At 54.5% G+C, this 26286-nt stretch overlaps 1 protein-coding gene across 1 annotated transcript; it reads right to left on the minus strand.

The window, feature by feature from the left end:
* Positions 1-1750: 1750 nt before the first annotated feature.
* Positions 1751-24374, minus strand: VWA5B1 (von Willebrand factor A domain containing 5B1). Its single transcript, XM_075772996.1, has 20 exons — positions 24242-24374; positions 23636-23858; positions 23305-23447; positions 22880-23011; positions 22489-22613; positions 19405-19581; positions 15858-15968; positions 15572-15774; positions 14006-14120; positions 12222-12407; positions 11728-11923; positions 10519-10706; positions 8177-8387; positions 7684-8001; positions 7007-7144; positions 6668-6793; positions 6079-6153; positions 5618-5687; positions 5270-5393; positions 1751-5043 (listed from the first exon to the last, which is right to left on the minus strand). Exons 2-20 carry the CDS (start codon positions 23848-23850, stop codon positions 4279-4281), a joined length of 3618 nt encoding a protein of 1205 aa, XP_075629111.1. The 5' UTR covers positions 23851-23858; positions 24242-24374; the 3' UTR covers positions 1751-4278.
* Positions 24375-26286: the final 1912 nt, after the last annotated feature.

The following is a 26286-nucleotide window of genomic DNA, read 5'->3' on the forward strand; positions in this document are numbered from 1 at the left end:
TGGCGCCGACTGTGGCACGATGCCACCCGGGGCTGGGAAACCTCTCCCTCCCTGTGCAGGCACTGTGCGCAAATATTTATTTACATAGTGTAAAGGGGCTTATTTATTAAGCTACGGCTGACAACTGTATCCAAACTAATTTCTCTTAATAAGGCACTTGCAGTCACCCTGGCAACAGCATCGGAGCACCCTGGCTTAAGACAACAGCTTAACTGGGTGAAAATTCCCTTGGATGCAAAGGGGGATGCTGAGAGGGACCCTCCGGAGATGCTGCGGCTGGAGAGACCCATCCCCACTCCTGGGGAGACCCACTCCATCCCCGGAGAAGATGGCAGCTCCCAGCCTCTCCTAGCAGCCAGCCCTCCTCTCATTAGCGGCCCAATTAGCCAACTGAAGGGCAGCTAATAAATCAAGAGTTGCTGCAGCACAGCGGGCAGGCATGGCCGGGCACTTTTTTAGCACACGGCAGGTCCCTCAGGGAGAGATGCTGGGGAAAAGCAGCATTTTCCACCCAGGTGGCTTTGCCAAGGGTGCGGCTGGAGCAGGGCGGAGAATTTTGGGAAGGGAAAGAGGATGAGGAAGCGAACACCACCCCCTGCCCCAGTGCCTTTCCCTGGTGGGCGCAGACGGGGGGCTGGCAGAGGTGGGGGGACGAGACAGAAACAGCCACCCCTCTGCTCTGGTCCAGAGGGGGCAAACGGGGCTGTAACTATCTATTTTTTTTAAAATATCTGTATATATACATAGGTCACCAAAGGCAGGAGGGCATGGGAGCAGGTCCTTGCTTGCCAAGAGGAAAATAAGGGATGACACAGCTCCTACCTCCTGCTTTGGGCTGGAAAATGTGATGGGTGCTTTATAAATGCCTGTAATAATAACAACACTAATTAAGGAAGGTGTGGGATGAAAGCAGAAGGATTTCGGCATCCTTCTGATGGCCCAGGTGACAGGGTAAATGCTGAAAGCCCTGATCCTAGACATGGAGATGGTAGTGGGATTTCTCTGCTCCTCTCCTCTGCCTCGTGGAGGAATTAAAACCAACTGCCCCTGATTTTTCAAACCCCATATCTGTGAGCTTACAAAGCGCTGTGCAATTCAGGGTTTGTGAAACACAGCTCTTTAGAACCTGATGGAAGCTCCTTCCCCTCTGAAATCCAGATCTTAACTCATGCACAAAAGCAGGATGGGATTTTTTTTTTGGACAGCCCGCGCAATGCTCCGGCCACCTGGGATGCCCCGGGGGAAGAGGGCAGGCACAGCCCCGGGAAACCCACCCCGAAACAAAGGACTCGGTGCCGGGCAGTCAAGCAGGTCATGATTTACTGGGACAACAACACTTCTGCAACAGAGAACATGACTGCACCAAGGCACCCGGCTGGCAAACCCGCATCGCCGCCGATCATCGCCACGCTGGGGACCCCGGAGAGGCGACACCAAGAGCAGAGAGCGGAGGGATGCTTGCGGTCCCCGGTGCCGGTTTCCCTCCCGTCTCCCCTCTCAGACACACAGACACAAAACAGAAACCTGCTGAAACACAGCAAGGCTGCTACACGCCGAGGGAGGGAGCGAAAGGCAACAGGTTTCGGACGGGCTCCACGGGGCATTGCAGCCACGCCGGAGGCAACGGCGTGCGATTCCCTCCGTAGGCACTTGATCCGCGGAGCTGCCGCTGCAGAAAAGCCCGTCCCGGGGGCTGCCTGGCAGGGCCCGACGCTGCCAGGGCCAGGCGGCGAGCTCGATGCCTCGGCAGAGAGCGAAGTGGGAGGCCCGGGGGTGAGGGCACCCAGCTCTCTGTGCAGGGCGCGAGGTAGCGATGGCAAGCATCCCCACGCCTGCCGGGGTGCCAGGCAGCAGGTTTGAGGAGACTCACCCCCTTCGTGTCCCGGCACGGACCATCCTGGAGCATCCTCCGACGCCGAGCTGGCCACGGCAGCTGGGCAGAGGCGGCGTGCACAGCGCAGGTCGGGGCTGAAGAAGCGAGAGCAGCAGAGAGCGCAGCGTCGGGCTCCGAAATGGGCTCACCTGTTTCATCCTCTCTTCCTTCCCTGAAAGCCAAGGGCATGTAGGAAGGGCTGTGTGTGCAGAACAAGGGACCCGTTGACTCCAGGAGCCCCCAACAGTGGGGTGGACACTCATTTTTCTGATGGGTCCAGATTAACAGAGCACTGGGCAGCTCCTGGGAGTCAGCCTGAGTCTTTTGGGAGAACCAAGGGATCAGAAACCAGCTCAACAGTAACCCCAGGAGGGCTGAGATACACGTGCCCCGGGAATAAACCCTGCTCTGGTAAAGTCAGGGGGACCAGAGCGGGTCGTGGTGGGCAGGGAGCCGAAGAAAGGCAGAGAACAAGAGGTAGGTTTTACTCGTGAGCTAAAATACTCCCGATTTCCACCAGCTCTGCTCAGAAAAAAACCCAAAAGATTTCATGCAAAGCAGATTCTTGCTCATGACGCTTTGCTAGGGAATGGAGGGGATGCTTTCTTCCATGGGAAGGGTTCAAAGAAAAGATGCTTTGTCTAAGGAGGAAACACCCTTTCCCATATTCCCACATTTTCCCAGTTTCCCAACTCTCTGCAGCTGGACAGTTTCCAGCTCTTACACTCACATTCCCCTTTTTGCCCATCCCTCCTCGGCAGAGGAGCCAAACCCCCTCTGCCTGTGAATGAACTGTGTTTCCTTTGATTTTTCTAAGCCCCCAGACAAAACCAGTCTAAGGGCAACCAGAACTGGGACCTTTCTCCAGCAGAAAATTAAACATAAAAAATTAATGGAAAAAAAAAAATACCCCAAACCTGGAACTTGTATTTCCCCCTGGGAACGCTACTGACTTCTAGTAACAAGTGAGCTTTTGGTTGAAAAATGTCCACTCCCAGCTTCTCCTCCCTGTCTCGTCCTGTTCTTCACATCAGCTTCTGGAAGCCACAGTCCTCACGGTGCCTCCGGTGCCCTCGGTCTGCTATGAATTACGGTGGATAACGAAGCTCTCGGCAATCGCCTGGGTATCGCTGGGCAGTGCTGGAGCTGGCGAAGGGACGCTGCTGCACCGTGGTGAAAGCTGCCCGTCACGGAGAGCTGTGGTACCCATGACGGGTCCGGGGATGCAATTTGTGTCCGGCCACCTCTTGGCTTTAAGCAGCACGAATGCAAGGAGCGGAGATGGGGAGAGCAAGAGGCTCTGCATCGCCCTGGGGTTTGGCAGTGCTCTTCCCCTCTCTTCCCTTCAAGGGGGTGGAGGCAAGGGCAGGGCTGGCCACGGCTCTAGGGATAGATGCCGCAGGGGCCCCGGGCGCAAGCCCACCAGCTTGGGCGGGGGGTTTAGAGGGTCAGGCATCCTTAAGAGAGCAAGCTTCCGAGCCGCTGGATTCAAAGGCAGGTCTCTGCGGTTCAGATCAACGTACGGGAGGCTCGTGCAGAGAAGGAAGGATGCAGTGTTTTGGCAGGGAATAAAATTCCTCCATTATTTTAATGCAGGGGAGCTCTATTTGGTGTCATTTGCAAGGGGCTGGTTTCCTTAGCCCGTCCCTTCCTTCAGTTCCGGGCACCCTTGCTCTGCCTTGCGAAGCTCCAATGGCACGCTGTTGGCTGCGAGGGGTCTCGCAGACCCCCTCTGGGATCGCAGAGGGGCTGGCGGGGCCCAGCACTGCCTGGATGTGATGGGGTTTGGTCCCAGCCTCCGACTGGCCTGGCTTGCCGGTGCATCGCTGGGCTCCAGGCAAGGCAGCATCCTCCTGACCACAACAGCAGGGTTGTTCTTCAGACGGTCAGTCCCAGCCCAGATTTCCTTTGGTCCCCAAAATGAACATATCATTAGATGTCCACCTTTGCCAAAAGACATCTGAGATGGCAGCAGCCAGGCAGGAGCCTCAGGAGAGCAGTGACTCGGGGCTGGAGGACTGCAGCGGGGGCTTGGCAGCGATTCGGGGCTGGGAAGAGGCAGCCAAGCGAGGATGGGGCAAGCTGAGCAGGAGACCTGCTCTAGGAACAGGGCTGGGAACCAGGAGAAACCAGGATCAGAGGGAACTGCTGAGGCTGGAGGTGCTGCTCCAGTTAAAAATAAATAGCATCCTGCTGCGGGCAGGCGGTAGGTACCCTCCTGGGGCAAAATACCAACCGCTGAGCACAGGATTTTGCCCGGGCTGCTTCCATTTGCAGGGCTTGCTCTAATAAACATGCACTGTCCCTGCAGCAGAGGAGTTGAGCTCCTTGGAGGCATTTCCCTGAGGACGAGTCCCTGCTCCTGCGCCCTCGGTAAGCTGCCCAAGCCTCTCTCCTCATCCTCTTTACACACTGCTTGGGTTGTAGCACAGCAGGTTGAACTCCAGGTTTTCATCCCAGTGCCGGAGCAGGACAAAGAGCTGCTGGGCAGCGGCTTTCACCGTGGCCAGGCTGTATCCCTCCGGGAAGTCCTGTTCGCTCAGCCACAAGCTGGCCTTGGCAGCCACCAGCTCCCACTCGATGAAGTAGGAAGCTGAGCTGTGCTCCAGCCAGGCCAGGGCCACCGCCGTGGCCCACAGCATCCCCTCCGGCTCCGTCTGCTGCTGCAATTCGATGTCGAAGAGCAACGCCTGAACCTCGGAGTCATCCGTCTCCGATCCCCGGCCGCTGTCGGCTTGCCACTCAGCCGAGGCCGGCGTGCTCTCTGGGGAAGAGAAGCGTCGAATGGTGATGGCCGGTGGGGAGAGTTCCTTCTCGGCTTTCAGGGCTTTGGAGATGCTTTCCACTGCGCTGCCCGAGAAGTGGCGAAGGCGGCCGGTGTCCTCCACGTGGCTGCCGGGTCCCGCCGGCACCGCACACAGAGCAACGTCTCTGTTGGTGGGACTCTTCCCGTGCGTGCCATCGGGAACCAGGAGCTGCTGGCCGGAGCCGAGGGTTTTGTGGTCCCCAGAGGGACTGGCCTTCTTGGTGCTGTAGGAGCTGGAGGGGCTGAGGGCCAGGCGGTGGCAGGCAAAGGGAGATGTCCACTTCAGCTTCTCCATGGGGATGTTGATGGCGTCGCAGAAGGCCGTGTTCATGAGAAAGGCGCCGCAGGCCAGCTGCAGAGACGCCTGCAAGGATTGGCAGGCACACAGAGAAGCTCTGAGATACCAACCACTTCTGGGAAGTTCAGGAAAAAGGCATGCATAGATGGAGCAGCTCTCTGTCTCTGAGCAGACCATCAGATATGGCCACCAGAGACAGCAAGAGGCAGGATCTGGGGGGGGGGATCCTCCTGCTCTCTGCCCCCCTGCAGTGACCATGCAAACCCAGCAAGACCGGGAATGAGCTGCTCACCAGGGGAAGGTAGTCTATGTTCTCATTATCGCCCTCGGAGCTGGCTTCACTCACTCTGCTTGGAGATTTACTCATGAACCCTTTGGCAGCTCGAGTCAGCAGCCTGGTTTTATTGAGGGTCAGCCTGCAGGAGGACAAAAAGGCGGCCACAACCTCCGTGCCCCTCCTGATGCCCACCCTCCCCTCCAAAAACCATCCCTGGTCCCCAGGCACTGCCATCACGCTCGGTCCCAGCTCCGGATGCTAACCCTGGGGTGTCCCTCCTCTCCCCCTCGCTTGTGTTTGTGTCGGACCCACAGAGGTGCAAGACATCTGCTAAGGTCAGAGGAAGGTTGAGCTGGCCCATACCTGGCAGCAAAGAGGCTCTCAATGGATTTTTGGGCTTGTGCAGAGGAAGCAGACAGGCTCTGTAATGGCCCTGGGAAGAAACACAAAGCTGGGGGTAAAACAAGGTGCTAGAGGAGAGCGAAAGAGAGCAGAGTCTGCACGCTGAGATGTGGGGGGGGCTTGTTCCGCTGCTGAGTCTTTGGCAAAATCCTCCCTCTCCCCTTGCCTCGGTTTTTCTACAGGGATAATGAAATTCCTGCACCTCTCAAAAATGAACCTGGGGGAAATCTATACCAAAGGCCCCATCAGGCTCTGTCCTTTGAACCCCAGAAGGATTCAGGTCTTGTGCTCCCAGGCCTAATTTTAGGTCATAAAGTTTTATTAAAAACCCCCAAAACTCAGCAGAAGTATTTGGTGAAGAGCCCAAATCACGGACTCGATGCACCCACACCCTGGCAAGTACCGTCAGCTCTTTCCCCTACCTTCGGGGAGCCCGCAGCGCTCCCAGCCAGAGGAGGAAGGGGTGCTGCAGGATGACAGGCTGCTCTCCTCTGCATCTGCAATGGAGGAACCACGTCAGCAACGCCACCCAACCGAAATCGGGGTCACGTCACCGCGCTGGGCTGCGGCATGGCTGTTCTCCCCCTCCGCGGGATTATCAGGTTAATGAGCCTGATCAGGGGTGATTTTAATTCAACTGCAGATCTGACAATGCCAGACAAGGTCCAATCCAACTCATCTTCATTAGTGGAGGATTTGGTGACAAGCAAGCGTCTCACATCCCCTTGCCTCTAATTACACCCGGTTTCATCCCTCATGTTATCTGCTACGGCTGCCAATTAACTTCCAAGCATTGTCAGCGGCCACTGCCTGCGATTTGGGGTTTTCAGAGAAATTGCAGCTTCTTCCCTATTTAAGGAGATGGAGTCTAGCCAGACACATGTCTGGTGAGCACCATATTCAAAGAGGAAGGCAGAAGAAAAAGAAAGACCAGAGAAGATGTCCCCTCCATAGACTAAACCACTGACAGACGTAACACCAGAAAGGAGACAAACCCCCAGGGAATCTTACTCATGCCATAAAATCCATCGTCTCCATTCTGGCCGCAAGCTGACTGGGGACGTCCTGGGGAAAAGCCACGATGCCTTCTGTTTCCCGAGCTCAGGCTCCTCTGGCTGCCTTGTTTGGATGCTGCCCCTTGGCACAAGAGAAGGGAATTGCCAGCGTTAGAGAGGGACTGGCACGCACATGATGGCAACAAAACCCAGAGATTGATGAGCTTGGTCATCTCTGGGTGTCCAGATTAAGAGCAGACCTTTTGCTCACGGGGAAGAAACCTTGAGTAAGGTTTCTCAGGTGACACCCTCCCTCCGAGGACAACATTTCGCCCCTCCACTGGCCCCATGTTACCCGTGAGGGTGTACTCGACGACAGTGGGCAGGTAGGCGTTGGTGCTCAGGTCCACCGGCATGAACGCCGTGTACTTGCTGATGATGTTGCAGGCCTTGCTGGTGTGGACAGCATTGACCTGGTACCGCCGTCCAGACCCTGCCATGTGAGAGACACCAGGGTTAGAGCCCATCCACCCCTTGGACCCAGCTCCCAGACCCACCTCCATGCCTGGGCTCCCTGCCCAGCAGGGACTGTATCCCTCTAGACTCTGCCTACTGCTTCTTCTGCTCTTATTTTATGCACAGATGCACATCGTGGAGGAGAAGTTTGACAAGACCCAGGGACATGCACAGCTCAGAGCAGTGATGTGTGGCTGCTGTTGGACCCTCTGAATTTGATGCCACCTCCCAGGTGACTAAGTCCTTAAAAATAATCACTGTCAACGGACGCGTGAAGCAGAGGAGCACAAAGGAGCATGAGCTAGAGCATGTTAAAGTGCAGTGAGGCTGCAGAAGCAGGAGAAAAGTGCAAGGCAGCTGGAGCAGGCTGTCATTTGGGAACTATGTGAGACATTCCCTAATATTTCACCACTGCCTGCCCTTGTATTAACTCAAGAGCTGCTGAAGCTGCTGCAGAGCCCACCCCGAGGCAGGGCAGGGTCCCAGCTTGCAGGCTGGCTGGGACCCACGCATTACCGTGCTCGATTTCACACTCCTTCTCGGCAAGCTGTTCAAAGTCCCGGATGACCGACTTGGCTGCCAGGTGGTGGAAGGTCTCACTCCACAGGTCTGCGTCGCCGTCCGCCCGGCTTTCCCGCTCTCGGAAGAGAGGGCGGATATCAAAGGCAACTTCCCACTGCACGGGCTCGTTGCTTCTTAGCCCCTTCACCACCACCTTGCAGAGGGTCCTGGGGGAGTGCGGGGAGCTGTGGGCAGCGCTGAAGTCCAAGTCCTGGGGCTCCCAGTCGGAGGAGGTCTCCGTTTCAAATGTGAAGGAAGGATGCTGGGCAGACTCTGCAGAGAAGGGAGAGGCGGATAATTAATCACATCTGTGGGAGCTGAATTCCCCACTGCCACCAAGAAACCATAATTAATACTTCCTAATTTTCACACAGTGCCACAGAACGCGATGCAACGCCACCGAAACCCTGGCACGGGCCGGTGAGGCTGGCCATGCCCCCTTAGTTACCCAGATCCCCAGGGCTCCGGCTGTCTGATGAAGACCGCAGGCTGGCGTTGGCATCGAGTGGTCCCAAGCCCCTTCCCGGAGCCCCGTCCGGCACCAGTGGGGAGTCGGCATCGTAGCAGAAGGACATGCAGCTCCGGTGGAGCAGGGATGGCCGCCGAGCGCCCGTGCCGCGGATCCTCGTGGCAGAGACAAGCGAGCTGGCTGTGAAGGGCTGAGAGCCGAGCAAACGTTAGGGCTGGAGCTGGCTGCAGGATGGCAGGGACCTGCTCTGTCCCTCCTGATCCCGTCCGCTCCCTGCCCGATCCCAGCGTGAGATGCAATCGTGCAAACATGCGGGTCCCTCTCTGCTCAGCCCCGGCTGGGATCCATGCCCAGACAAAGCCCTCCATCAGACCTGCAGGGTGTCCCCAAGGGACCCTGGCCCCAGGGGCTCCTTCTCCAGACAGGCAGAAGGTAAAATATGAGTTTCATGCCTCCAGACATTTTAATGACTTCACTTGGGAACCAAAGGAAAGAAGAGAGACAGAAAGATCAAGGACCAGTTGCTTAGTAACGAAAGAAGAGAGGCGCAGGGGATGGGGAGAAGGGAATTTTTATCTTCTTCTTTTTTTTTTTTTTTTTAAAAACAAGATTGTTTCTCCACTTTTAGGAGACATGAATCCCCCTTCAGCATCCCCGGTGCCACATTCTGCACGGATGTCTCCTTCCATGGCTAGCACAGACACCAAGCTCTGGCTGTTTCTATCCCCGTCCCCAGAGCTGTGGGAAGGTCCCCCTAAAACCAGCAGTCTCTATCTTCCTAGCACAACACCAGCAAGGGACAGAGGTGGTAAAAAGTGGTGGATCGCAGTGACGGACGGAAAGATGCTTTCTCTGGGTGGCAGGCAAGAACATGGCCTCCATCATCACTGAATTTTTGATGCTCTGAAACCACCAGCAAAAATGGGAGGCAGACAGCTCCAGGAGCTATTTACCAAGCTAGGACTGAGATATTTAAAAGCAAGCCGGTCACAGAAGCCAGACCATCTCCATTCAAAACCTGCTCCTTCTCCTGTCTGCACTCTCCTCCTAGCCAGAGGAAGCTGGCTGGGAACAGAGCCGGCGGTTTGAGCTGCCCATCGCAAGCGCTGACCTTTCCTTCCCAGCACGGCGTGCGTAGAGATGTGCTGAGGGCTCACATTCACACCTCTGAAAATGTCAAACCCTGGTAGCCAGACTGGGAGAGCCGCTGGGAGCCCTCGCAGCACGCAGCACAAGGGATAGCAAAACCAGGCTGCAATTAATTAAGACCAAGATTCATGCTGTTAACCATTTAGTGCCCTCCAGAAGGGAGCTGTCTCCATCTCTGCCTTCACGCTGAGCATCCTGTGGGCAGGAGGATGCTCTGTGGACATTCGCAGTGCGGCCAAGGTCACAGGTACCCCTAAAACCCACTGCCCTTCGTCAAGCGATGCCGTTCACCACCCTCACTGCTGCAGCCAGAGGGCAGAGGTCTCATTCCTCCCTGTGAAGCACTGGCCCCTCTTCCCCTTCGCCCCGCCATCTCACCTCCAGCCCCCCGTCACCCAGCTGATCCCTAACCCACAGCAGGAGAGAAACGAAAGCCCCAGACATCCCTCTCCGAGTTTCCATGGGAACAAAAGTGCTGCTGGTCCTCCCAGCCCTGCAGATGCTGATTTCAGAGCAGAGCACCCTGGCGATGCCAAGGATGGGAGAAAACCATCTCTACCCTTCCACAGATCAGTTGAAAAAAATCTTCCTGAATTTCACCTGCTCTCTGCTGCAGGCAGGGGACGTAACACTGCTCAGCAGATGTATTGTCACACAGGGCCGTGTCTCAGCTCAACACTGCATACGGGCCGTGGTTCCAGCTAGAGCAGCGGGGGATCTGCTCCGGGACTGACTGCCTTTTTCCCTGCAGGGCACAGATGTGCCACAGCCATACAGAGAGTCTGCATCACAAGGCCAAACTCCAGGGAAATAAGGAGGAAGCAGCAGCCTGGGGATCAGATGAGCAGCAGGGTGAAGCACAGGCTGCTCAGAAGAAGGGGAGAAGCATTTAGGAAAGAAAAGCTGGGCTCCTGTGGGGAGGCACTGCTATGGGATATCAGGAGAGCACCCTGTTCCCTGCTTGGCTTGTTCCCTACGAGTTTGTGATGTGCTGCAGCACAAAGCACAGCCACATATGTGTATGTGTGTGTGGTGTGTGTGTGTGTGTGTATCTCTCTCTATATATCTCAAGACTAGTGTGAGCCAGGGTCCTTCCCTTATGCATCTGAGATTTTCCTGCTGCTGCATGCTGGCCTCTGCCTGCAGGCAAAGCCTCTCCAGGGATCACGTACCTGGAAATCCACCTGCCAGGGCTCCAGGCTGACCTGCTGCAGGTCTTGCAGGTGGGTTTTCCGAAGGGGGTTTTTCACCAGGGCGGTGCCGGGATCGCTGGCCGTGGGCACCTTCTTGTAAGGCTCGTGGTCGGCGATTTGGGTGGTGCTGTACGCCCGTCTCCTGGAGGAAGCCTTCACGTCCATTCCTGCACAGTGGGAGAGAGGATCAGCTCTGCTGCGGAGCGGGACCGGATGGCACCTTCCACCCTTGGCTCATGGTGGGCAGCAGAGAGCCCACGCCTGTGGTCCTCCCGGGGCCGAGGGGGTCACGTTCAGCCCTGCACGGTTTTATGTGAAGCAATGAAACCAGGGAAGGAAATAAGAGCCTACACTCAAAACTCCTGGGGAAGTTGGGAGAGCAGACTGGGGAGGTTTTGTCTGAGCAGTTTTCAGCCAGAAAAATCCTGACTGCATTTCCCCAAACCTCCCTGGAGAAGACAAAGGGTTTACTAATGAAGTTTCATTAGCACAGACACTCTCCTGTCAGAGCAAGAGAAAGATTTCATTTGGAAAGGCATGATTTCGCATTGCTTTTGACAAGGTTGAGGGGATGCACAGTTCCTCTCTGAATATAAGGAAAGAACATCCTGTGAGTAACAGATGTTTCCCTGCAGCATGGAAATGCGACCAGCTCTGGAGTGCAACCACCCGCTTTATGCTGCATGTTGCTGACACAAACACCCAGCCAAGCTGTGATGGCAAGGAGTGTCACGCTAGGGACGGGGCTTCAGATCCATTTTCCCCCTCTCCTCATCTCAAACTGCAGTGTCAGGGTTTGCAGGGAAGCGACAGCTTTGCAGGTGCAGGGACAGTCTAGCTGGGCTACTCATTTGCTCGCTCCTCTCCTCTGCACACCGGAGGGCAGCTTGGGAAGCTTGTAAATAATTATGTGGCCAAAGCTTGAGCTGCTTTGAAAATCTCCAGGGAAGCCAGTTCTCCAGGGCTTCCCGTTGATTTCCTGACAGGTTTGGATAAAACATCCAAACCAAACAGACTCGCTCCAGCCTCGGGAGATCTGTCATCCCTCCTGCAAACTCCTCCGGCTCTTTGCAGAGATACAGCCAAAGAGACTTTTTTCTCAGACAAGCAAACTGGCAGAGCAGTGACGGAAGCTTGATTAGAAAGACAGGGGCATCACACCCACGCTTGTACAGAGGAAAATCTGACCAGTGTCTGTGTCCGATTCTCCCCCGGGGTCTCTGCCCACCATCAGGTGATCGGGGGCACGCTCGGTGGGGCAGCAGCCCTCCGAGTCTCTGGAGTGGTTCCAGCTCTCCACGCCTGCTCCTTCCTCCTGGGAGTGAAAGAAAACAGAGCTGCCCGACTCCTGGGACCGCATCATGCTGTAACGTCGCCTCTTGTCCTGGGGGGAAGCAGAGAGAGGGGATAGGTCCTACCACTGCGTCCGTCAGCCAGCTCCCAGCTGGGAGGAGCCACTGCTTGTACACCAGCACCTTTATCCGCTGAGTTCCTATTTCTCCCCGATGTCTCACCCACCATCTCCCTTGAGGACAGAGTGAGAAAGCAAGAGACGCCTCCTGACCACGCACAAAGAGGCAAGATGCCCGCTTGTGCACGTGCACGTCAACGCTTGTGCACGTGCACACCAACACCCCCCGCTCCCAGGACAGCCCCTCCAGCCAGCGCAGCGTTGGACTCACAGATCTGGGGTTAGAGATGTACGGGGAGGTGTCACAGATGATGCTGTAACCAACCAGGTGGTCACCAGGGAAGAGGCAACTGGTGCTGATGGGGGAAACCAAGACCTCGGTGCTCTCGGGAAAGACCCACTCCACAGACACGTCACTCAGGACCGGCGCCATCACCTTCTTCAGCGACTTGATCATCTGCGGCAGAAAGCAAAGGGGAGCGGTTACGCAGCAAGTGGATGTTGCGTGTGCCACGGTGTGTGTGCCGTGTATTGCAGGGGAAGGGGAAAATTTCTCCAAACAAATCCACCAGCTGATTCCTACCCTCTCCTGACCTGAGATGGGAGAGCCTGGTCCCTCTTAGACTGCTCTAACACCCATCCCAGCACCCCCAGCCCCGGCACAGTTACGCCAAGGGCAGCAGAGCAGATGTCACAGAATCATAGAATCGTTTAGGTTGGAAAGGATCTTTAAGATCATCGAGTCCACCCGTAAACCCAACAAAGCACAGGGCTGATCTCACACCGTGTATTACCAGCCCGGAGCAAGGTAGGGGCTTGTGGCCAGAGGTATCTTGCTCCAGTGCGAGGCAGCACCCCCTGCTTCCCCCCAGCACCCAGGAAAAGCTGTTGACCTTCATTTGCCCAAGCCCCGGCCCTGCCCCAAGCCCCAACACTCACACACCGACCAACAGCACTGTGATTTTTTGGTACAGATCCTTGCTGGCACAAGCCACTGCCGGAGATCAGCAATGCTCTGCCAATTACACATGTGGAGAAGACCAATAACCGTGAATATCTTATGGACAAACCTACCAGGGAGCCATCTACAAGAGCTTCCCTGCACACCAGGGGAAGTGAACACCAGATTTAGAGGCAGAACAGCTCAAATGTTCTCTATTGTTCACTGCTTTTTCACAGGCTCAGGAAGACACACCAGGCTGTGTTTTATAAGGCCATTAACTGATGCCTCAGACTGCTGAAGGCACCAAGCTGCACAGCCCGCAAAGCTCTTTATTAATAGCTCTGTAAAAAAAACTCCTCTCCCTTCACTGTCTTTGCTTTTAATTTACATCAGAAATGCTGATGCTGTTCTGTCTTAGAGAGGTTTTTGTGTGCTCCAGGTTCCTGCAGAAGAGTGGACTGCTGAACTACTCCTTTTGAGATCAAGAACGTAGAAGCCAGCTTTTTAGAGATATTTAGGAGCTAAAGACCCAATTCTCTCTGGGTTTAGTCATCCAGCGGATGACAGGCTAGGCACTGCACTTTCACCAGGGGACAGAGCCATTCTTATACCGTATTTGAGGCATATTGGTTTACTCAGTCTTCATGGGGAGAGTGGAAATGAAGAGGCTCCCCCCTTTGCTTTAAAGTTGGCTTAATAGGCAAATCTATCGCAGCGTATTCCTCTTCCTCAAACCCTGGATACTTCTCGCCTGAGCAACGCCAGGGCTGAGCCTGACTTCAAAACTAATTGGCTGCTTTGATGCCGGTTCCTCTGCCCTTGCTGGTGTCTGAGGCAGCAGCTACCTTTGAAGCCAAAGCTGCTGTATCGCAGCTACCACTTCTCCCCATCCCCGCGCAGAGGGTAAACACACCCTCCCACTCCCTCTGACAGCCGGAGATGAAGATGCTCTTTCATCCCCTCCCGCTCGCCCACCTGCTGCTGAGTGGGCGTTGGAAAGGCAGCACCAGGATGGGGAATAAGACCCGCTAGTGAGCTGTGGCCTCCCCCTCGCTGAACCAGAGCATCGATAGAGCCTCACAGGGTGGTCCCCCGGGAGCGGGCAGCCGTACCTTGGGCTGCAGCCTCTCGCCCTCCGCCAGGAACTCGGCGATGCCCCTGGACACGGCAGCCAGCCCCTGAACCAGCCTCTTGCAGGCGTTTGGCCCGATGCCGAAGCTGTAGCACCTGCAAAGGAACGGGGACGGTCAGGATCCAGGGGATAAGCCATCCCAACCCCCAACCCCACGCAGCTCACCCGCTCCCTGCAGACAGAAGACCCCCCACTCCCAGCTTTATCCCACTGCTGTGCAGTTGTCCGGCATGTCTGGAGGAAAATAAACCAGCTTCTCTTTTAGGTGGCTGGCAGGAGGGTCAGGAACCGCCAGCCCCCTCTGCTCAGCAGACCTCAATCCCCGATGCTCAGGGTCTTCCTAGCAGGACCCCAAGCCCTTGCCTCCCCTGCAAACACAAACAATCTGTTTTTCTGCTCGTTCAGCTCTTTTCCCTGCTGAGTGTCTGTGGTCAATAGCACTAAAGACCCAGTAATTATCTCTGCTCACAATTAAAATAAACGTTTTCTCAAGGAAGGAGGAACCAGCCAGGCGAGGCTGCTCCCCTGACTCCCAGCTCAATGAGTCAGGGTTTGGTTTTGGCTGAAGGCTGCAAACCCAGAACCGACCTGGAGCCTGGGCAGGGGGGGCAGGAGGTGCGGATGGACGCGGCAGGAAGCCAGGAGGGACGGGTGGGATACGGCGTTTGGCCAGGGCAAAGGATAGCTGAGGAAGAAACCACCTTCGGCAGCAAACTGTATCTGCACGAGGGGCTTTCAGAGGTTTTTAATCCCCAGCTGCCTGCAAATCTTAGGTCAGCCTCACACCCTCTTAAATCAGGCTCTGATCTTCTTTTGAGACAGGGGCCACACACGGGACGTGACGGTGGGCAGGGTCACCTCAGACCACCCTCTAACTCCGATTGCGTTTAGCCCACCGCCGTGCCCCTGTAAGAGCGAGGGGTGGGCTACCCTATACAGCTGGGAAGCAGCTGGACCTCCTTATAGTAAAAAAAAAGACAGGGCAGCTTCTCTGATAAGCCCTGAAGTCTGAGGGGTGGAAGAGGAATAAGGTTTTCTTACGTTTTTCTTATGTTTCATGCCCTTAAAGAGGCAGAGAAGAAACCAGACCAGCCTGTCACCAGGGCTGGGGAGCCAGGCTGGGAGCTCGATGCACAAATTAGCTGCTTTTTTACATTGCTCTCTTTCAGCATATTCAATTCTGCGCAGCCCCATCCTGGAAGCAGCTGGGGCCAGACCCAGATGTGCTTTAAAAAAAAATTAAAAAAAAAACCCAGCAAGGAAGATTGTTCGTGTGTCAATCTCTCCTAGCAGGAAGCATCAGACGAGAGCCTGTGAAGTTGTCAGCCCAATTATCCTGCTTTTGATTGTTTAAAAAGCATCTGAACTTCTGGGATCTGTTCCAAACCCTTTGAGGTTCTCCCATGGCTCGTATCAGCAATCTCTCCTGCCTCTCTCTCTGAAGCAGGGATGTCTTTGAGATGGAGCCATGTTCAAGGAGAAGTGCATCCCCCACATCGTGCCGGGCTTTTGCCCCCACAGCAGCGAGCCCCGCTGCTCTCTGTACCTGGTGGAGCAGGAGTAGTTTCGCAGCAGCTCCAGGACCTTCCCCGTGTTGCTGACGGCCCCGTCTGTCAGCAGAAAGAGCAGTCGGGGATGGCCCCTGTGGATGGGCTGCCGAATGACCCACTTCAAAGGTGATAAGATGTTGGTGCCACCCATATCGGCCCGGATCCTCTTGATGCTTTTGCAGGCGATGGCCAGGCTCTCCTGCCCAAAGGAGCAGCGGAATCATCAGCCTCTGCACCAGCGCCCTCCGAGCACCAAGGAAATGCGACTTCCCCTTCACCCACCTCGCAGTAAGTCTGGCTGGCAGGAAAGAGGGTCTTGAAGGTGGATCCAAATCCAATGACATTGAAGAGACACGCTGGCATCAGGCTCTTGAGAATGACCAAGAGGGCATCCTGGGGAGTGGAAAGCAAGCAGGGCATGCCAGGTCTCTCCGTAAAAGCTCTGCCCAGACCCTACCTTGCCATCACACCTTACTCCCCCCTGCATTTGGCTGCATGCATTTAATACTAAAACCGAGAAAGCCCTGCATATTATCCTGCTCTTTCCAAAGTCCCTTAATGATATTTGGGTCCCAAAGCAGTGAGGAAAATGGGGAGCCTTAAAAAAAAAAAAAAAAAGAGCTGAACAAATTTTTCTGTTTGTTTTTAACTGATTAAATTTGTGCTTGCAATACGGTACTGCAGCACGGAGCTAGTGGGTGAGAAGCAGAGTGTGAAATTGAGAAGTGCGACACGCAATGCATTTCAATGTCCAAACTTGCAGAAAATAAACAAATAGCTTGAAGTTACACAAAAGGAAAAGCCTCCCCCATCCCCATTTCTCTTATATTCATAGCTGGCATCAATTAAAATAACCGTAGAGACAGTTTTAAGCAATTTTCTTTACCAGAGGTTGTTATCTAACTTGCCTATTCCTGGTCTTTACATAAGGGAAGAGCAATTTAAATTGTCTCAGACATCTGTGATGGCTGTGAACAACTCCAGGACAGAGCTTGTGTTAGCAGCGACTGGGCAAGAGCTACCCAAGGAGCTCCTGAGCTTGCAGGGGCAGTGGGAGCAATTAGCGTGGCAGGAGAGGGAAGCCAATTTAAAGCAAAGTGCTGGCAGTGTTCAGGAGTTTGGTTCTTTCTGTTTATGTGCTGATAAAGGCAGACTCCTGCCAGTCTGCCTAGGGCAGCAGAAACCCTAGAGCCAGCCCCAAGAGAAAAGCTGCCAAGGTCAAACGAGCAAAAGCAGCCTCTTTGCTTTGTCATACGTGGTGGCAAAGACCGAGTGACCGCAGAGGGTGGGTGCTGGAGCCGCACGCAGAGAAACCCCCCCGCCTGGGAAGCGCCGCAGGGAAATGGGTGGCAGGCCAGTCCAGTTCCCAAATCCTGTAAGAATCAGTGGCAAGGCAGGGCTGGAGCACTGCGAATCAGCGAAATAATGTATGAGAACACGGCTGCCCTTTAACAGGCTCCAGAGGACTTTAAACCAAGCTGTTATCTCAAACCTACAAGGATATATTTATACCACAGTTTCCCAGATGGCTCCTGGGATGCCGGCTCTTCCAAATCTCAACGCTGACATCCCATCTCAGAACTAATTATAAGGGAAAAAAAAACAGATTTCCAAATATTTTTCCCAAAGTGGGCAAGCGATGCCTGCTTTCTGTTTCAGCAAGCGCAAAGATTTATCGCTTCTTGTGGTAAATATTGATCTTGATCCTGTTGCACTCACTATCTATACAGCAGCTCAATAAGGAGAGATGTTTGCCTCCAGAGAAGTCAATTCCCAGTTATCAGTCTAGTTTTTGCCAGTGAGCCCACCCAATGCAGGCACCATCACGGGCCTGGCTCTTCTCCTCGGCTGCATCAGGATGAGAAAGGAACCAGCTGCAGGAAACTTAAACCCCTCAACTTCCCACCCCAGCCACTTTGGCCGAGCGCCCTCCTGCTCGGCAGCGAACCGCATCCTCCCTCCCGGCTGCACGCGGCCAGCCCACGCCGCACCATCCCCTCCCCGTTTGCATCTCTGCGGCTCGGCTTTCCCCGCTGTGCGCGTCCGAGCCCTGCCACGCCGCTCACCCAGCAATTCTGAGGACGATGCAAATGTCTCCATCGAGCGTAACCCACCCAAACCCACTAAGAACAGCCCCGGCTGCGAAGTCTCTGATATTTGCAAGTCATGAACAAGGATGGGGGGACTCAAAAGAGGGACGGTGCTTTTCTCCCTTGAGGTATGTCCTCTGAAATCTCCAATATCTTCCCCCAAAATATTTTTCCAGAAGGGGAACGGCCTTTTTCCTGTTTTTACAGCCCTCCTGCAGATGGGAGTCCCAGTTCAGGACCTCTTGGAGAAGGTCCCCATCCCCGTGGGACAAACCAGCCTCCACAGAGGCTGCAGAGACCGCGGTGCCCAAAGCCAGCCACGCTGCGAGTCGGAAAATGAAAATCTGGCCTGAGGCAGAGATGCCGCCTGATTCCCAGGCTCCAAAACGTGCTGAGGGAAGGGGGCATGACCTCGGAGATATCCTGGCCCCTTTGGTGGATGCAGGGACAGGGAACAGCCTCCCTATCCCAGAGGGCCTGTTGCAGCCGTCCTCGGGCTCCCCAGCATCCCGATCCTTGCTGCCAGAGGTGGCCATCCTCCGGCAGTTCCCATGGAAACCGGAGACAGATGGGTAAGGAGATGGGCTAGAAGATGCTCCCTGCAGAAGGGGGGTGCAGCTGTACCCAGGGGAGGGTTTGGGTCCAAATCTGGGTGGCATTTGTGTTAGGAAAGGGTATGAACAGGACACCTGGGGACACACCACCTCGGTGAACCTCTCAGACATCCAAATGCAACCGAACCCCTCAGATGAAGCCTGCCTCTGCAATCCCCTCACTGTTCTCAACAAAGACGCACGGGGCAGCGCAAACCCATGCCCTGCTCAGGAGGATGCGATATTCATCAAGTTATTGGGCCTTACCCGGCCCTGAAAATCAAGACAGAAACTTTCCAAAAGAGCTTTTGCCAGAGACTGCAGCTTCTCACCGAGACCTGCCAGCTGGCAGGCGTCAGACACCAACCTGGCCTCCAAAGCGCGTTAGGCAGGGATAACGATAATTAAATAGTTATCGGAGTGATTTCCCCTTTGATGGACAGAGTGGTCCCCAGTGGGCTCAGGGCAGGAACCTCTCCAGATCTTTCGGGCAGCAGCACAAAGCCAAGCCTGACTTTCATGGGGCAACCTGCAGCGGGGTAGGAGTCACACCCGACAGGGGAACCTCAGAACAACAAAATATCACAACAAGGCCTTTCTACAGCCCCTTTTCTATCCAGAGGTCTCAGCACGCCTCTCATAATCCTCCACCAGCCTGCAGGCATTCATTTGTGTTTAAAAAAGGGATGCATCATGGTCAAATAACTTCTCTGGGTGCACAGAGGTGCCCATCAGCAAAATGCCTCCTAATGCACCTCCTAGTGCCCTCCTTCAGCACATCGCCCTGAAATGTCCCTTGGAGCTCTCTGGAGGTTTCCCACCTAGGCTGCCATCGCCCCGAGCCTTCCTGGAGACAGGGAAAACTGGAGAAGGGATGCAGAACACAAGCAAGCTAGCAAAGAGGGGGAAAGAAAACACTTTTGCATTTGATGTGCTGATAGGAAGAAGCAGAAGAGGAACAAAAAGGGGGAGAGTCAGCTTCGCTGCAGGTACCTCATAAGCCACACGGTCAAGATGACTAAAGCTACAGCATATAATTACCCCCCATCCCCTCATAATGAACACTCATCAGCACTCAGCAACCCCCACTGCTCTCTAATATTCATCCCTTGTTGGCACACAGGCACTTCCCCTCCTGCGTGGTACCTTGACGCGGTTGATGTTCACGCCGCTCATGCTTCTACTGCGGTCTATGAGGAAGATAAACTCTCCTTGGGCTTTCCGGAGGTCTGGCTGGACGGTCCTCAGGTCAGGGCAGAAGTTGAGCATGACGACAGGGTGGTGGGGGATGTCCTTGTTCAGCCGCTTCCTGATAATTTCAGTCTGCAAGAAAGAAGGACAGAGCTCAAGATGTTGATTTTTCTGCCCCTTTTCACGTCGAGGGCAATCAGAGCAGGGCTGCGTGCCCAAAGATGTAAGACCGTGGCCTTTTGTGGGCTGCTTCTGGCCTCAGTGGCGGCAGAACACCTAAACCAGAGACCCCCTGCACGCACAGATGAGAGCCTGGAGAAGAAATTAAAAGATCTGGCCCTACACAGCACCTTACAAAACTGATTCTCCAAACATTTCATTAGATCCCTCCCAAAACCGTGGTTCATTAGCGCAGTTTAGTGTCACACAGAGGCACACCGGAGGTTTTATCTGTGGTCACTCAATAATGAAGTGCCAGACACAGCCCTCAGCGTGCTATATTCACCGTTTCGATTCATTCCTGACGCCTCTGGTTTGCTGTTTTTTCTGCCCATTTCTTTTATCATTTTTCTTTGTACGGATTGAAACACTTTGCAAAGCCAAACCGGTTGCTCAGGACATCGTTTGACAGGAACCCGCATGATGTATGTCTCTGTACTGCACATAGCTCTAACGGCTCTCTGCATTCTGCCTCGTTCTATTTCAAGTATCAATCTTCATTAAAAACCTAATAGAATTAAGCCGAAAAAAACCTCTTGTGATGGGTTTATAATCTGCTGGTTTGTGTGTATAAAGCAGCCCTGGGTTCACGGTCTCAGCTGCAGTGAGTCAGGGCGTCACTGCTTTCGAGGGAGCTCCGGGACCCCACATCAGCCCGGCCCGTGGCCTTTCATCCGCAGAAACATCCACCGCAATAAGCAGCTCGGTCCTCAGGGGCTTTGTCTGCCTCTTTTTTCCTCTTTCAAAGGCCGCTGTTTCTTGCTGGTTTCACCAGGAGTAAACTAGACCCCAAATAACCGGGCTTGTTTTTTTCCCAGCCATGAGTCATATTCCTAGATCTACGAGCTGACAACCAACCTTTATTTTACATAACTCACTAAACTCAAGAGTCCCTGCAGATCAACACATCGACGCAGGTTTCGCTTTCGGCTGTGCTGCCCGAGTGCTGCTTCCCTGAGCCCTGCGAAAAGACGGTTCCTGTTCACAGGAACAAGAGCATCGCTCTCACCCCAGCTCTCACTCATCCTCCTCCATTTCACTCTCATGCTTTGGAGTATAAATTAATCACTGGGAACTGGAAGGGCTTTTTCCATCCCCATTTTCCTCCAGCCATATGATATTAATTTGTTTAAGATCTTTCCCAGCACAGATGTTTATCAGATTTCAGATTAGAGGGATCCTTGCTGTCTCTCTGTCCAAGGATCGAATTGTGGCTCTGCATCTACCCGCGGCACACCCTGGGATGCTCTTGGGGACCCGAGACATAAAATCCCTGCGTGATGGGGATAAGCCCATAGCCTGGATTTCCCACTGACTTCAGAGTGAATTTTACAGACGAGGCTTCAGTAAACACCCTCAGAGCTGCTGCTACAGGCCAGCCAGAAAAGAAACCATCTCATTTGTGCCGTCTCTTCTTCCCACCTCCCCTCCGTTCCCCTTCACCTGTTATCCAATTACAGTAAACTAATCAGATCTTGTTGACGAGAGTCGATTCCAGTGCGCATTTGTCCCCAACCACCCTGCTAGCTGACGGGCATCCAAGGCTTTTGCATAACAAACCAAGGGAGGAGAATTAATTACCATTTACTGCTGAAATTTCTGGGCTCATTCATTTAAGCCGAGAGGTGCCCAGTGTCAGGCTCTGAGCAGCAGCATTTCTAGCCCATAATCTACCCCAGATATTCAGGGCATTTTCTCTGCTTCTTGGCCTTCTCCATGCAGTTGCTTCCCGGTCCTCCTGGGGCAAAGAGGTGGGCTTCCCGCAGGGAAATGGCTCCGGAATGATACCCCCGCCCTAGACAGTTTGACGTGCTAAAGACACAGAAATAATTAGAGAGCCATCTGAGCCGTAGCGTGGGAGTTTCATTTCGTTCCACCTGCCGCACGCTGAACACAATTAGAGGAGACGCCTGCCGTGCGAGCAAGCGCAGTCCTGATCCCTGCATCGCGCTGCAAGAGGAAGCGAAGGGCAAAGGAATGAGAAGAGGGTTGATGTGTCTCCGGTGAAAGGAGGAATCACGGCAGCGTGGGGAGGCACCTCTGCGGCAGGTTCGGGACGTCTGCCAAGCAGGGATCCAGGCTCAGACACGTGGAGAATGAGTTTAAGGGGAAAGGAGCATCCCCGGTCACAAAGGAGAACAGTGGTGCGTGTAAAACAGGGAGCTGATACAGTAAGCCCGGAGCTGTGGTTACACCAGTGCGACATGGTGAAGATGCTCACCCTGGAAATTCGGAGGGCTCTGACCACTCCACTCCTCTTCCCTGATCCCAGACAGACTGATGTGGCAGCTCAGAAGTGCAAGGCTGTCACTCATTGTTTCAGAACTGCTGAAAGACGAGGCACAAATCCCAGAGCAGATATTTTTTCTATCTGCTGATCAGCAGAACAAAGAGAAGTTTCTCCTACCTTGTCTTCAGTTCAGCTCATTATTCCAAGCAAAATCACTTATTTCTCTCTGACAGCTATCCAGAAACAGTAAACATTTACTGAGCAATTAAAAGAATATTTTATTCTATGTCATTGCAATAATTATAATACCCTTAATGCTATAACAATGTACCTATCTAATTATGCTACGCTAGACTAGTACTAATTATACACACAATAACCATCTCAGAGCTTCTTCCACACTCGCTTTATCAGAAGCACTGCAGAATTTTCCCCTCTTCCTCCACATAAGCCCCCCTCTGAGGGAAGATGCTGCAGAGCTTATTGGGCCAGGGTAATATCTGGTACTGCAAGCAAGCATCAATCATTTACTTGCACAGCTCCGGTCCCAAGGAAAGCCTCAGCTAACGCCTGCAGCTTTTGCTTCTCACCTTTTTCTCAGCACTGGGGTCTTTCTTAGTGCCTTTAATGAAATCATTCTTCCCCTTCAGGTGTCGTTCATACTCTGCAGGTGTCATATCACCTTCTTCCATTAAGACGTGAGGCATGTGGGGCTCTGGAAATGCAGAGAATCGGGTGAAGAACAGCCTTAGCTAAACTTGAGGTTTGGCAGAGACGCAGGCACGCTCGGTTGTGAAAACAGAGGAATATCTCTGAGCTTGGGCAGCATGGATAACCTTGAGAGGGTCCGGGATTATCTCCTAGGAAGCCTAACCGCTGACAATATTTGCAAAACCAGAGCTAATCCAGCTGTCTCCAGCACTACGGAGGGGGATCCCAGGAAGGGGTAAGCCCAGCAGAGAGGAAGCAGAGCCCACTTACCACTTGGATGGATCAAGATCTCCACGGGTCTGTCAAAGGTGTGTTTATTAGCCAGTGTGATCACAATGCTCTTGGCGGAGCGAGCAGAGGGGTCGGCGTCTGCTCGGATCTCATGTGTAGGGCTCTCGACGCCTGCCCAGGGAAACCGAGGTGTGGTTAGGGACTGGGGATGGGGAAGACCAGGGAGAAGAGAGAGCAAGATGGCAGAGGACAGGAACCAAGCAGACTAGGCGATGCTTCTGCCGTATCAACACCCCACGTTGACATTAGCACTGCACTGGTAAATCCACCCCAGCACAGTTAACTTGCCAAAACAGACTCCACTTTTGGGGGGCAGGGGGGCAGAGAAGGAGGAAGAGTATGGATGTTGCCTTGAGGAGGTGATAAACCAGCCTGGCGCAGCGGGATGGCCCCGGTGCTCCTACCTGCCAGCAAGCACGGCCCCCGGATCTCCAGGTGGAAGCTGAACTCGTACTCGAAGGGGTTGGTGGCCTCACTCTCCAGCAGCTGAGCCAGGCAGAACCTGCTCCCTTGCTCTGGGCTCCCCAATCCACAGTAGTGCTTGTCCCTACCAGTGAGATGAACCCCGATCAACACCGTGCACATGTTATCTCCCCACCAGGAACTGCAGATCTGCTGGAGGTAAAGCCTGCAGCAGTTCTCCAGCCTCCTGCAGCAATGGCAGGCTTCTGCTCTGCCAGTCCCGCAGCCCCCCAGATCAGTCCCAGACAGAATCCATCCCGTGGTTTTTCGTACGTTCGGAGCTGGTGGCTGGAAAGGCTGCTGGCATTCTCCAGACTGGGCTGGGGGACCCTGGGGACACACACAGCTGGCAGAAGGACCCTCACAGCCCCACTGGGCAGTGTCTGCAGCTCAGAGGAGGTGCTGATGAAGATGGAGATGCTTTCCAGGGGAGGAATCATGCCCAGGTTAGCCACAAAAACAATCCTCTCCAAGTCCTCATCCATCATGATCCTTCCTGCACAGAGAGGACCACACCAGGGAGATGTGGTGTCACAACCACGGAAAATGCTCCTCCCCAGGCCTCCCACGACCACCCCAGCCCTGGATCAAACGCCCAAACCAGTCCTCACTGCACACATCAGCGTTTCGCTAAAGAACCCCAGCCCTCCGCACCACCCTTTTGGCTATCCAGAAGCAACAGTGCTTTCCAAAATGCATGAGACTGTTGCTTTGGGCAGACACCGTAGGAACATGAGGACCACAGCCCAAGGCTCAGCCTTTCAAAAGAAACCCCCTCAATGCCATGGCATACGACAGCCAGGCACCTCCTGCCACCTCCTCATTCCTCTTCCCCTGTTTTTCCCCCCACATTCACTAAAATGCCCCTGACCCCCTCACCGCTTCCGTCACGAGCTCTTCCATCAGGGAGGCTGCAGCCGTCAAAATACGTGTCATCTATCTTGGCTTTGTCTTTGATCTGTACTGTCACGGCACGCCGGGACACGGCCGCCTCAAACCCGACGACGGTGGTGCACTCATCCAAGGGGTAGACAAAGAGACCTGCCAGCCAGAAGGTTTTCTTAGCAACACCAAGCGCTTGCCTCGACCCACCATCCACGATCGCAGAGGTCAGCTCCCTCTTGGCACTTCCATGCGTGCTCCCGGGTTGTTTCACACTTCAAAAATTGTAGCCCCGGACTGTTGAGGACACAATACCCTTGGCTACTCTTCCAGCAAGGATCTAAAGGTTTAAGACACGCACAGAAACCCAGCGCTGCGATATCCCTGGCTCTAAAGCTCCCATAGTAGCTCTTGCACTGGGAGCTTTGCTCCCCAAAACTTGCCTTCAAAAGCCTGGGCTTCTGAGTTGCGGTAGGTGAGCAAAGCTGTCATCCCGAAGGCATAGCCGCTGACGCATGATGTCACCTCCGATGCAGAGAGGGGGAGTGGGGAGCGGGTCGTTCGGTTAATCAGCCCTGGCATCTTCCCCGGGGTGTTGGTGACGGTGGCGTCAGGGACTGCAGTGAGCTGGAGAGGCAGAAGAACGAGAATGAATGAGGAGCCCCAAGCGCCCAAAACACTTGCGTGTCCCCCATCACCTCACTTTGGCTTCTGCAGCCCTGAGGACAGAAAGGTGACTGACCCGGGACGGGACGAGAGCTGGGCTTGATGGCTCCACTGGTGGAGACGGGGATGGAGACAAGACGCCGGTGGGAAGAGGCAAGGCAAACACTTGCCCCGCCAGCACAAGGGAGGAGGTTCAGATTCAACCTGCCTGGCTGGCGATGGGCAGCCCCAGAGGTCGACATCGCAGTGGTGGATCACACATCTCGCCAGCTCCCGCACCCACCTATTCCCTGAGTTAGGGCAGAAAGGGGTAACGTCTTTTTTTGGCTCTCCTGCTTCTCATTATCCGCCAAACTGAGAAGTTTCTCCAGGATAAGACTATGACCCTGAGAGTTTTCCTTTAGCCTGCAGGAAGGAGGAGCAGGCAGGGAGAGCCAGGCATCCTCCCTGCCCTCCCGCATCCTCAGCAGCCCCTTCTCATCCTCGTCCTGGCTGCATTTCGGGGTGGTGGCACGGCTCTGCTGCCCCGCATCTCCAGATCCCTTCTGCAAAGGCTGACTCATCCCTCTGCTTTGCTCAGCAGAGACATTCAGATGCAAAGTGGCTACTTCTGCCAATTACATTTCAACCCTTTCCCCCACCCCGCAGCAGGTTTTCCTCTGTTCCAGCTCATCTTCCCCAAGACAGAGGGTTTCAAAGGAGACCTTTCAGGTAGCTCTCGGGCCACATCCAGCTCCCCTGGGGCATGGGGAGAAGTTGCTAGGCAGCAGTTCTCCCTGGCTGGCTCTGCAATGCTTTATGCAATGATTTACAAGGCCCAGGAGGAGCCAGCAGCAGTGAAATACATCAGTTTCTCATTTCCTAGCAGTCCTGCCTTATTAAAACCACCTTTATATGCAAATACCATGGAAGATGCGAACGTGATCAAGGCCATGAGCTTGCCGAGCGTTTCGGGCAGGAAAATGGCACTAAGGGAGGAAAAAGGGAGAGCGAGGGAGGGTAATCAGGGCTGGCTGGGATCGGGGGGAGCAGCCAGGGCACCCAAGCAAATAAAATGGCAGCAGAGGAGATGATGGAGGGCAGTAAAGACGGCCGTATCTCAAGGCACACTCCTGATTCCCAGCCGACAACCTCAGCCGTTCCCCATTTAATCCTCCTCTCCTTCCACCGCAAAGGCTGCTCACGCCAGGAGCTGCCACGGGACTCAGGGGATGCATCCAGGGGGATGCAGGTGCACGTCCAGCTCAGCTGCTCCGGCATGGGAGTCCTCCGTGAGCCCAGGGGAGAGGCCACGGCACACCGGGATGCTCCAAGCCGTGCTAACAGGGCTTGTGAAGTCAGAAGCTGGCAAGAGCTCACCTGCTACAGGGAGAGAT

Source organism: Balearica regulorum, chromosome 21 (assembly GCF_011004875.1).
Source record: "Balearica regulorum gibbericeps isolate bBalReg1 chromosome 21, bBalReg1.pri, whole genome shotgun sequence".
In the NCBI taxonomy this organism is placed as follows: domain Eukaryota; kingdom Metazoa; phylum Chordata; class Aves; order Gruiformes; family Gruidae; genus Balearica; species Balearica regulorum.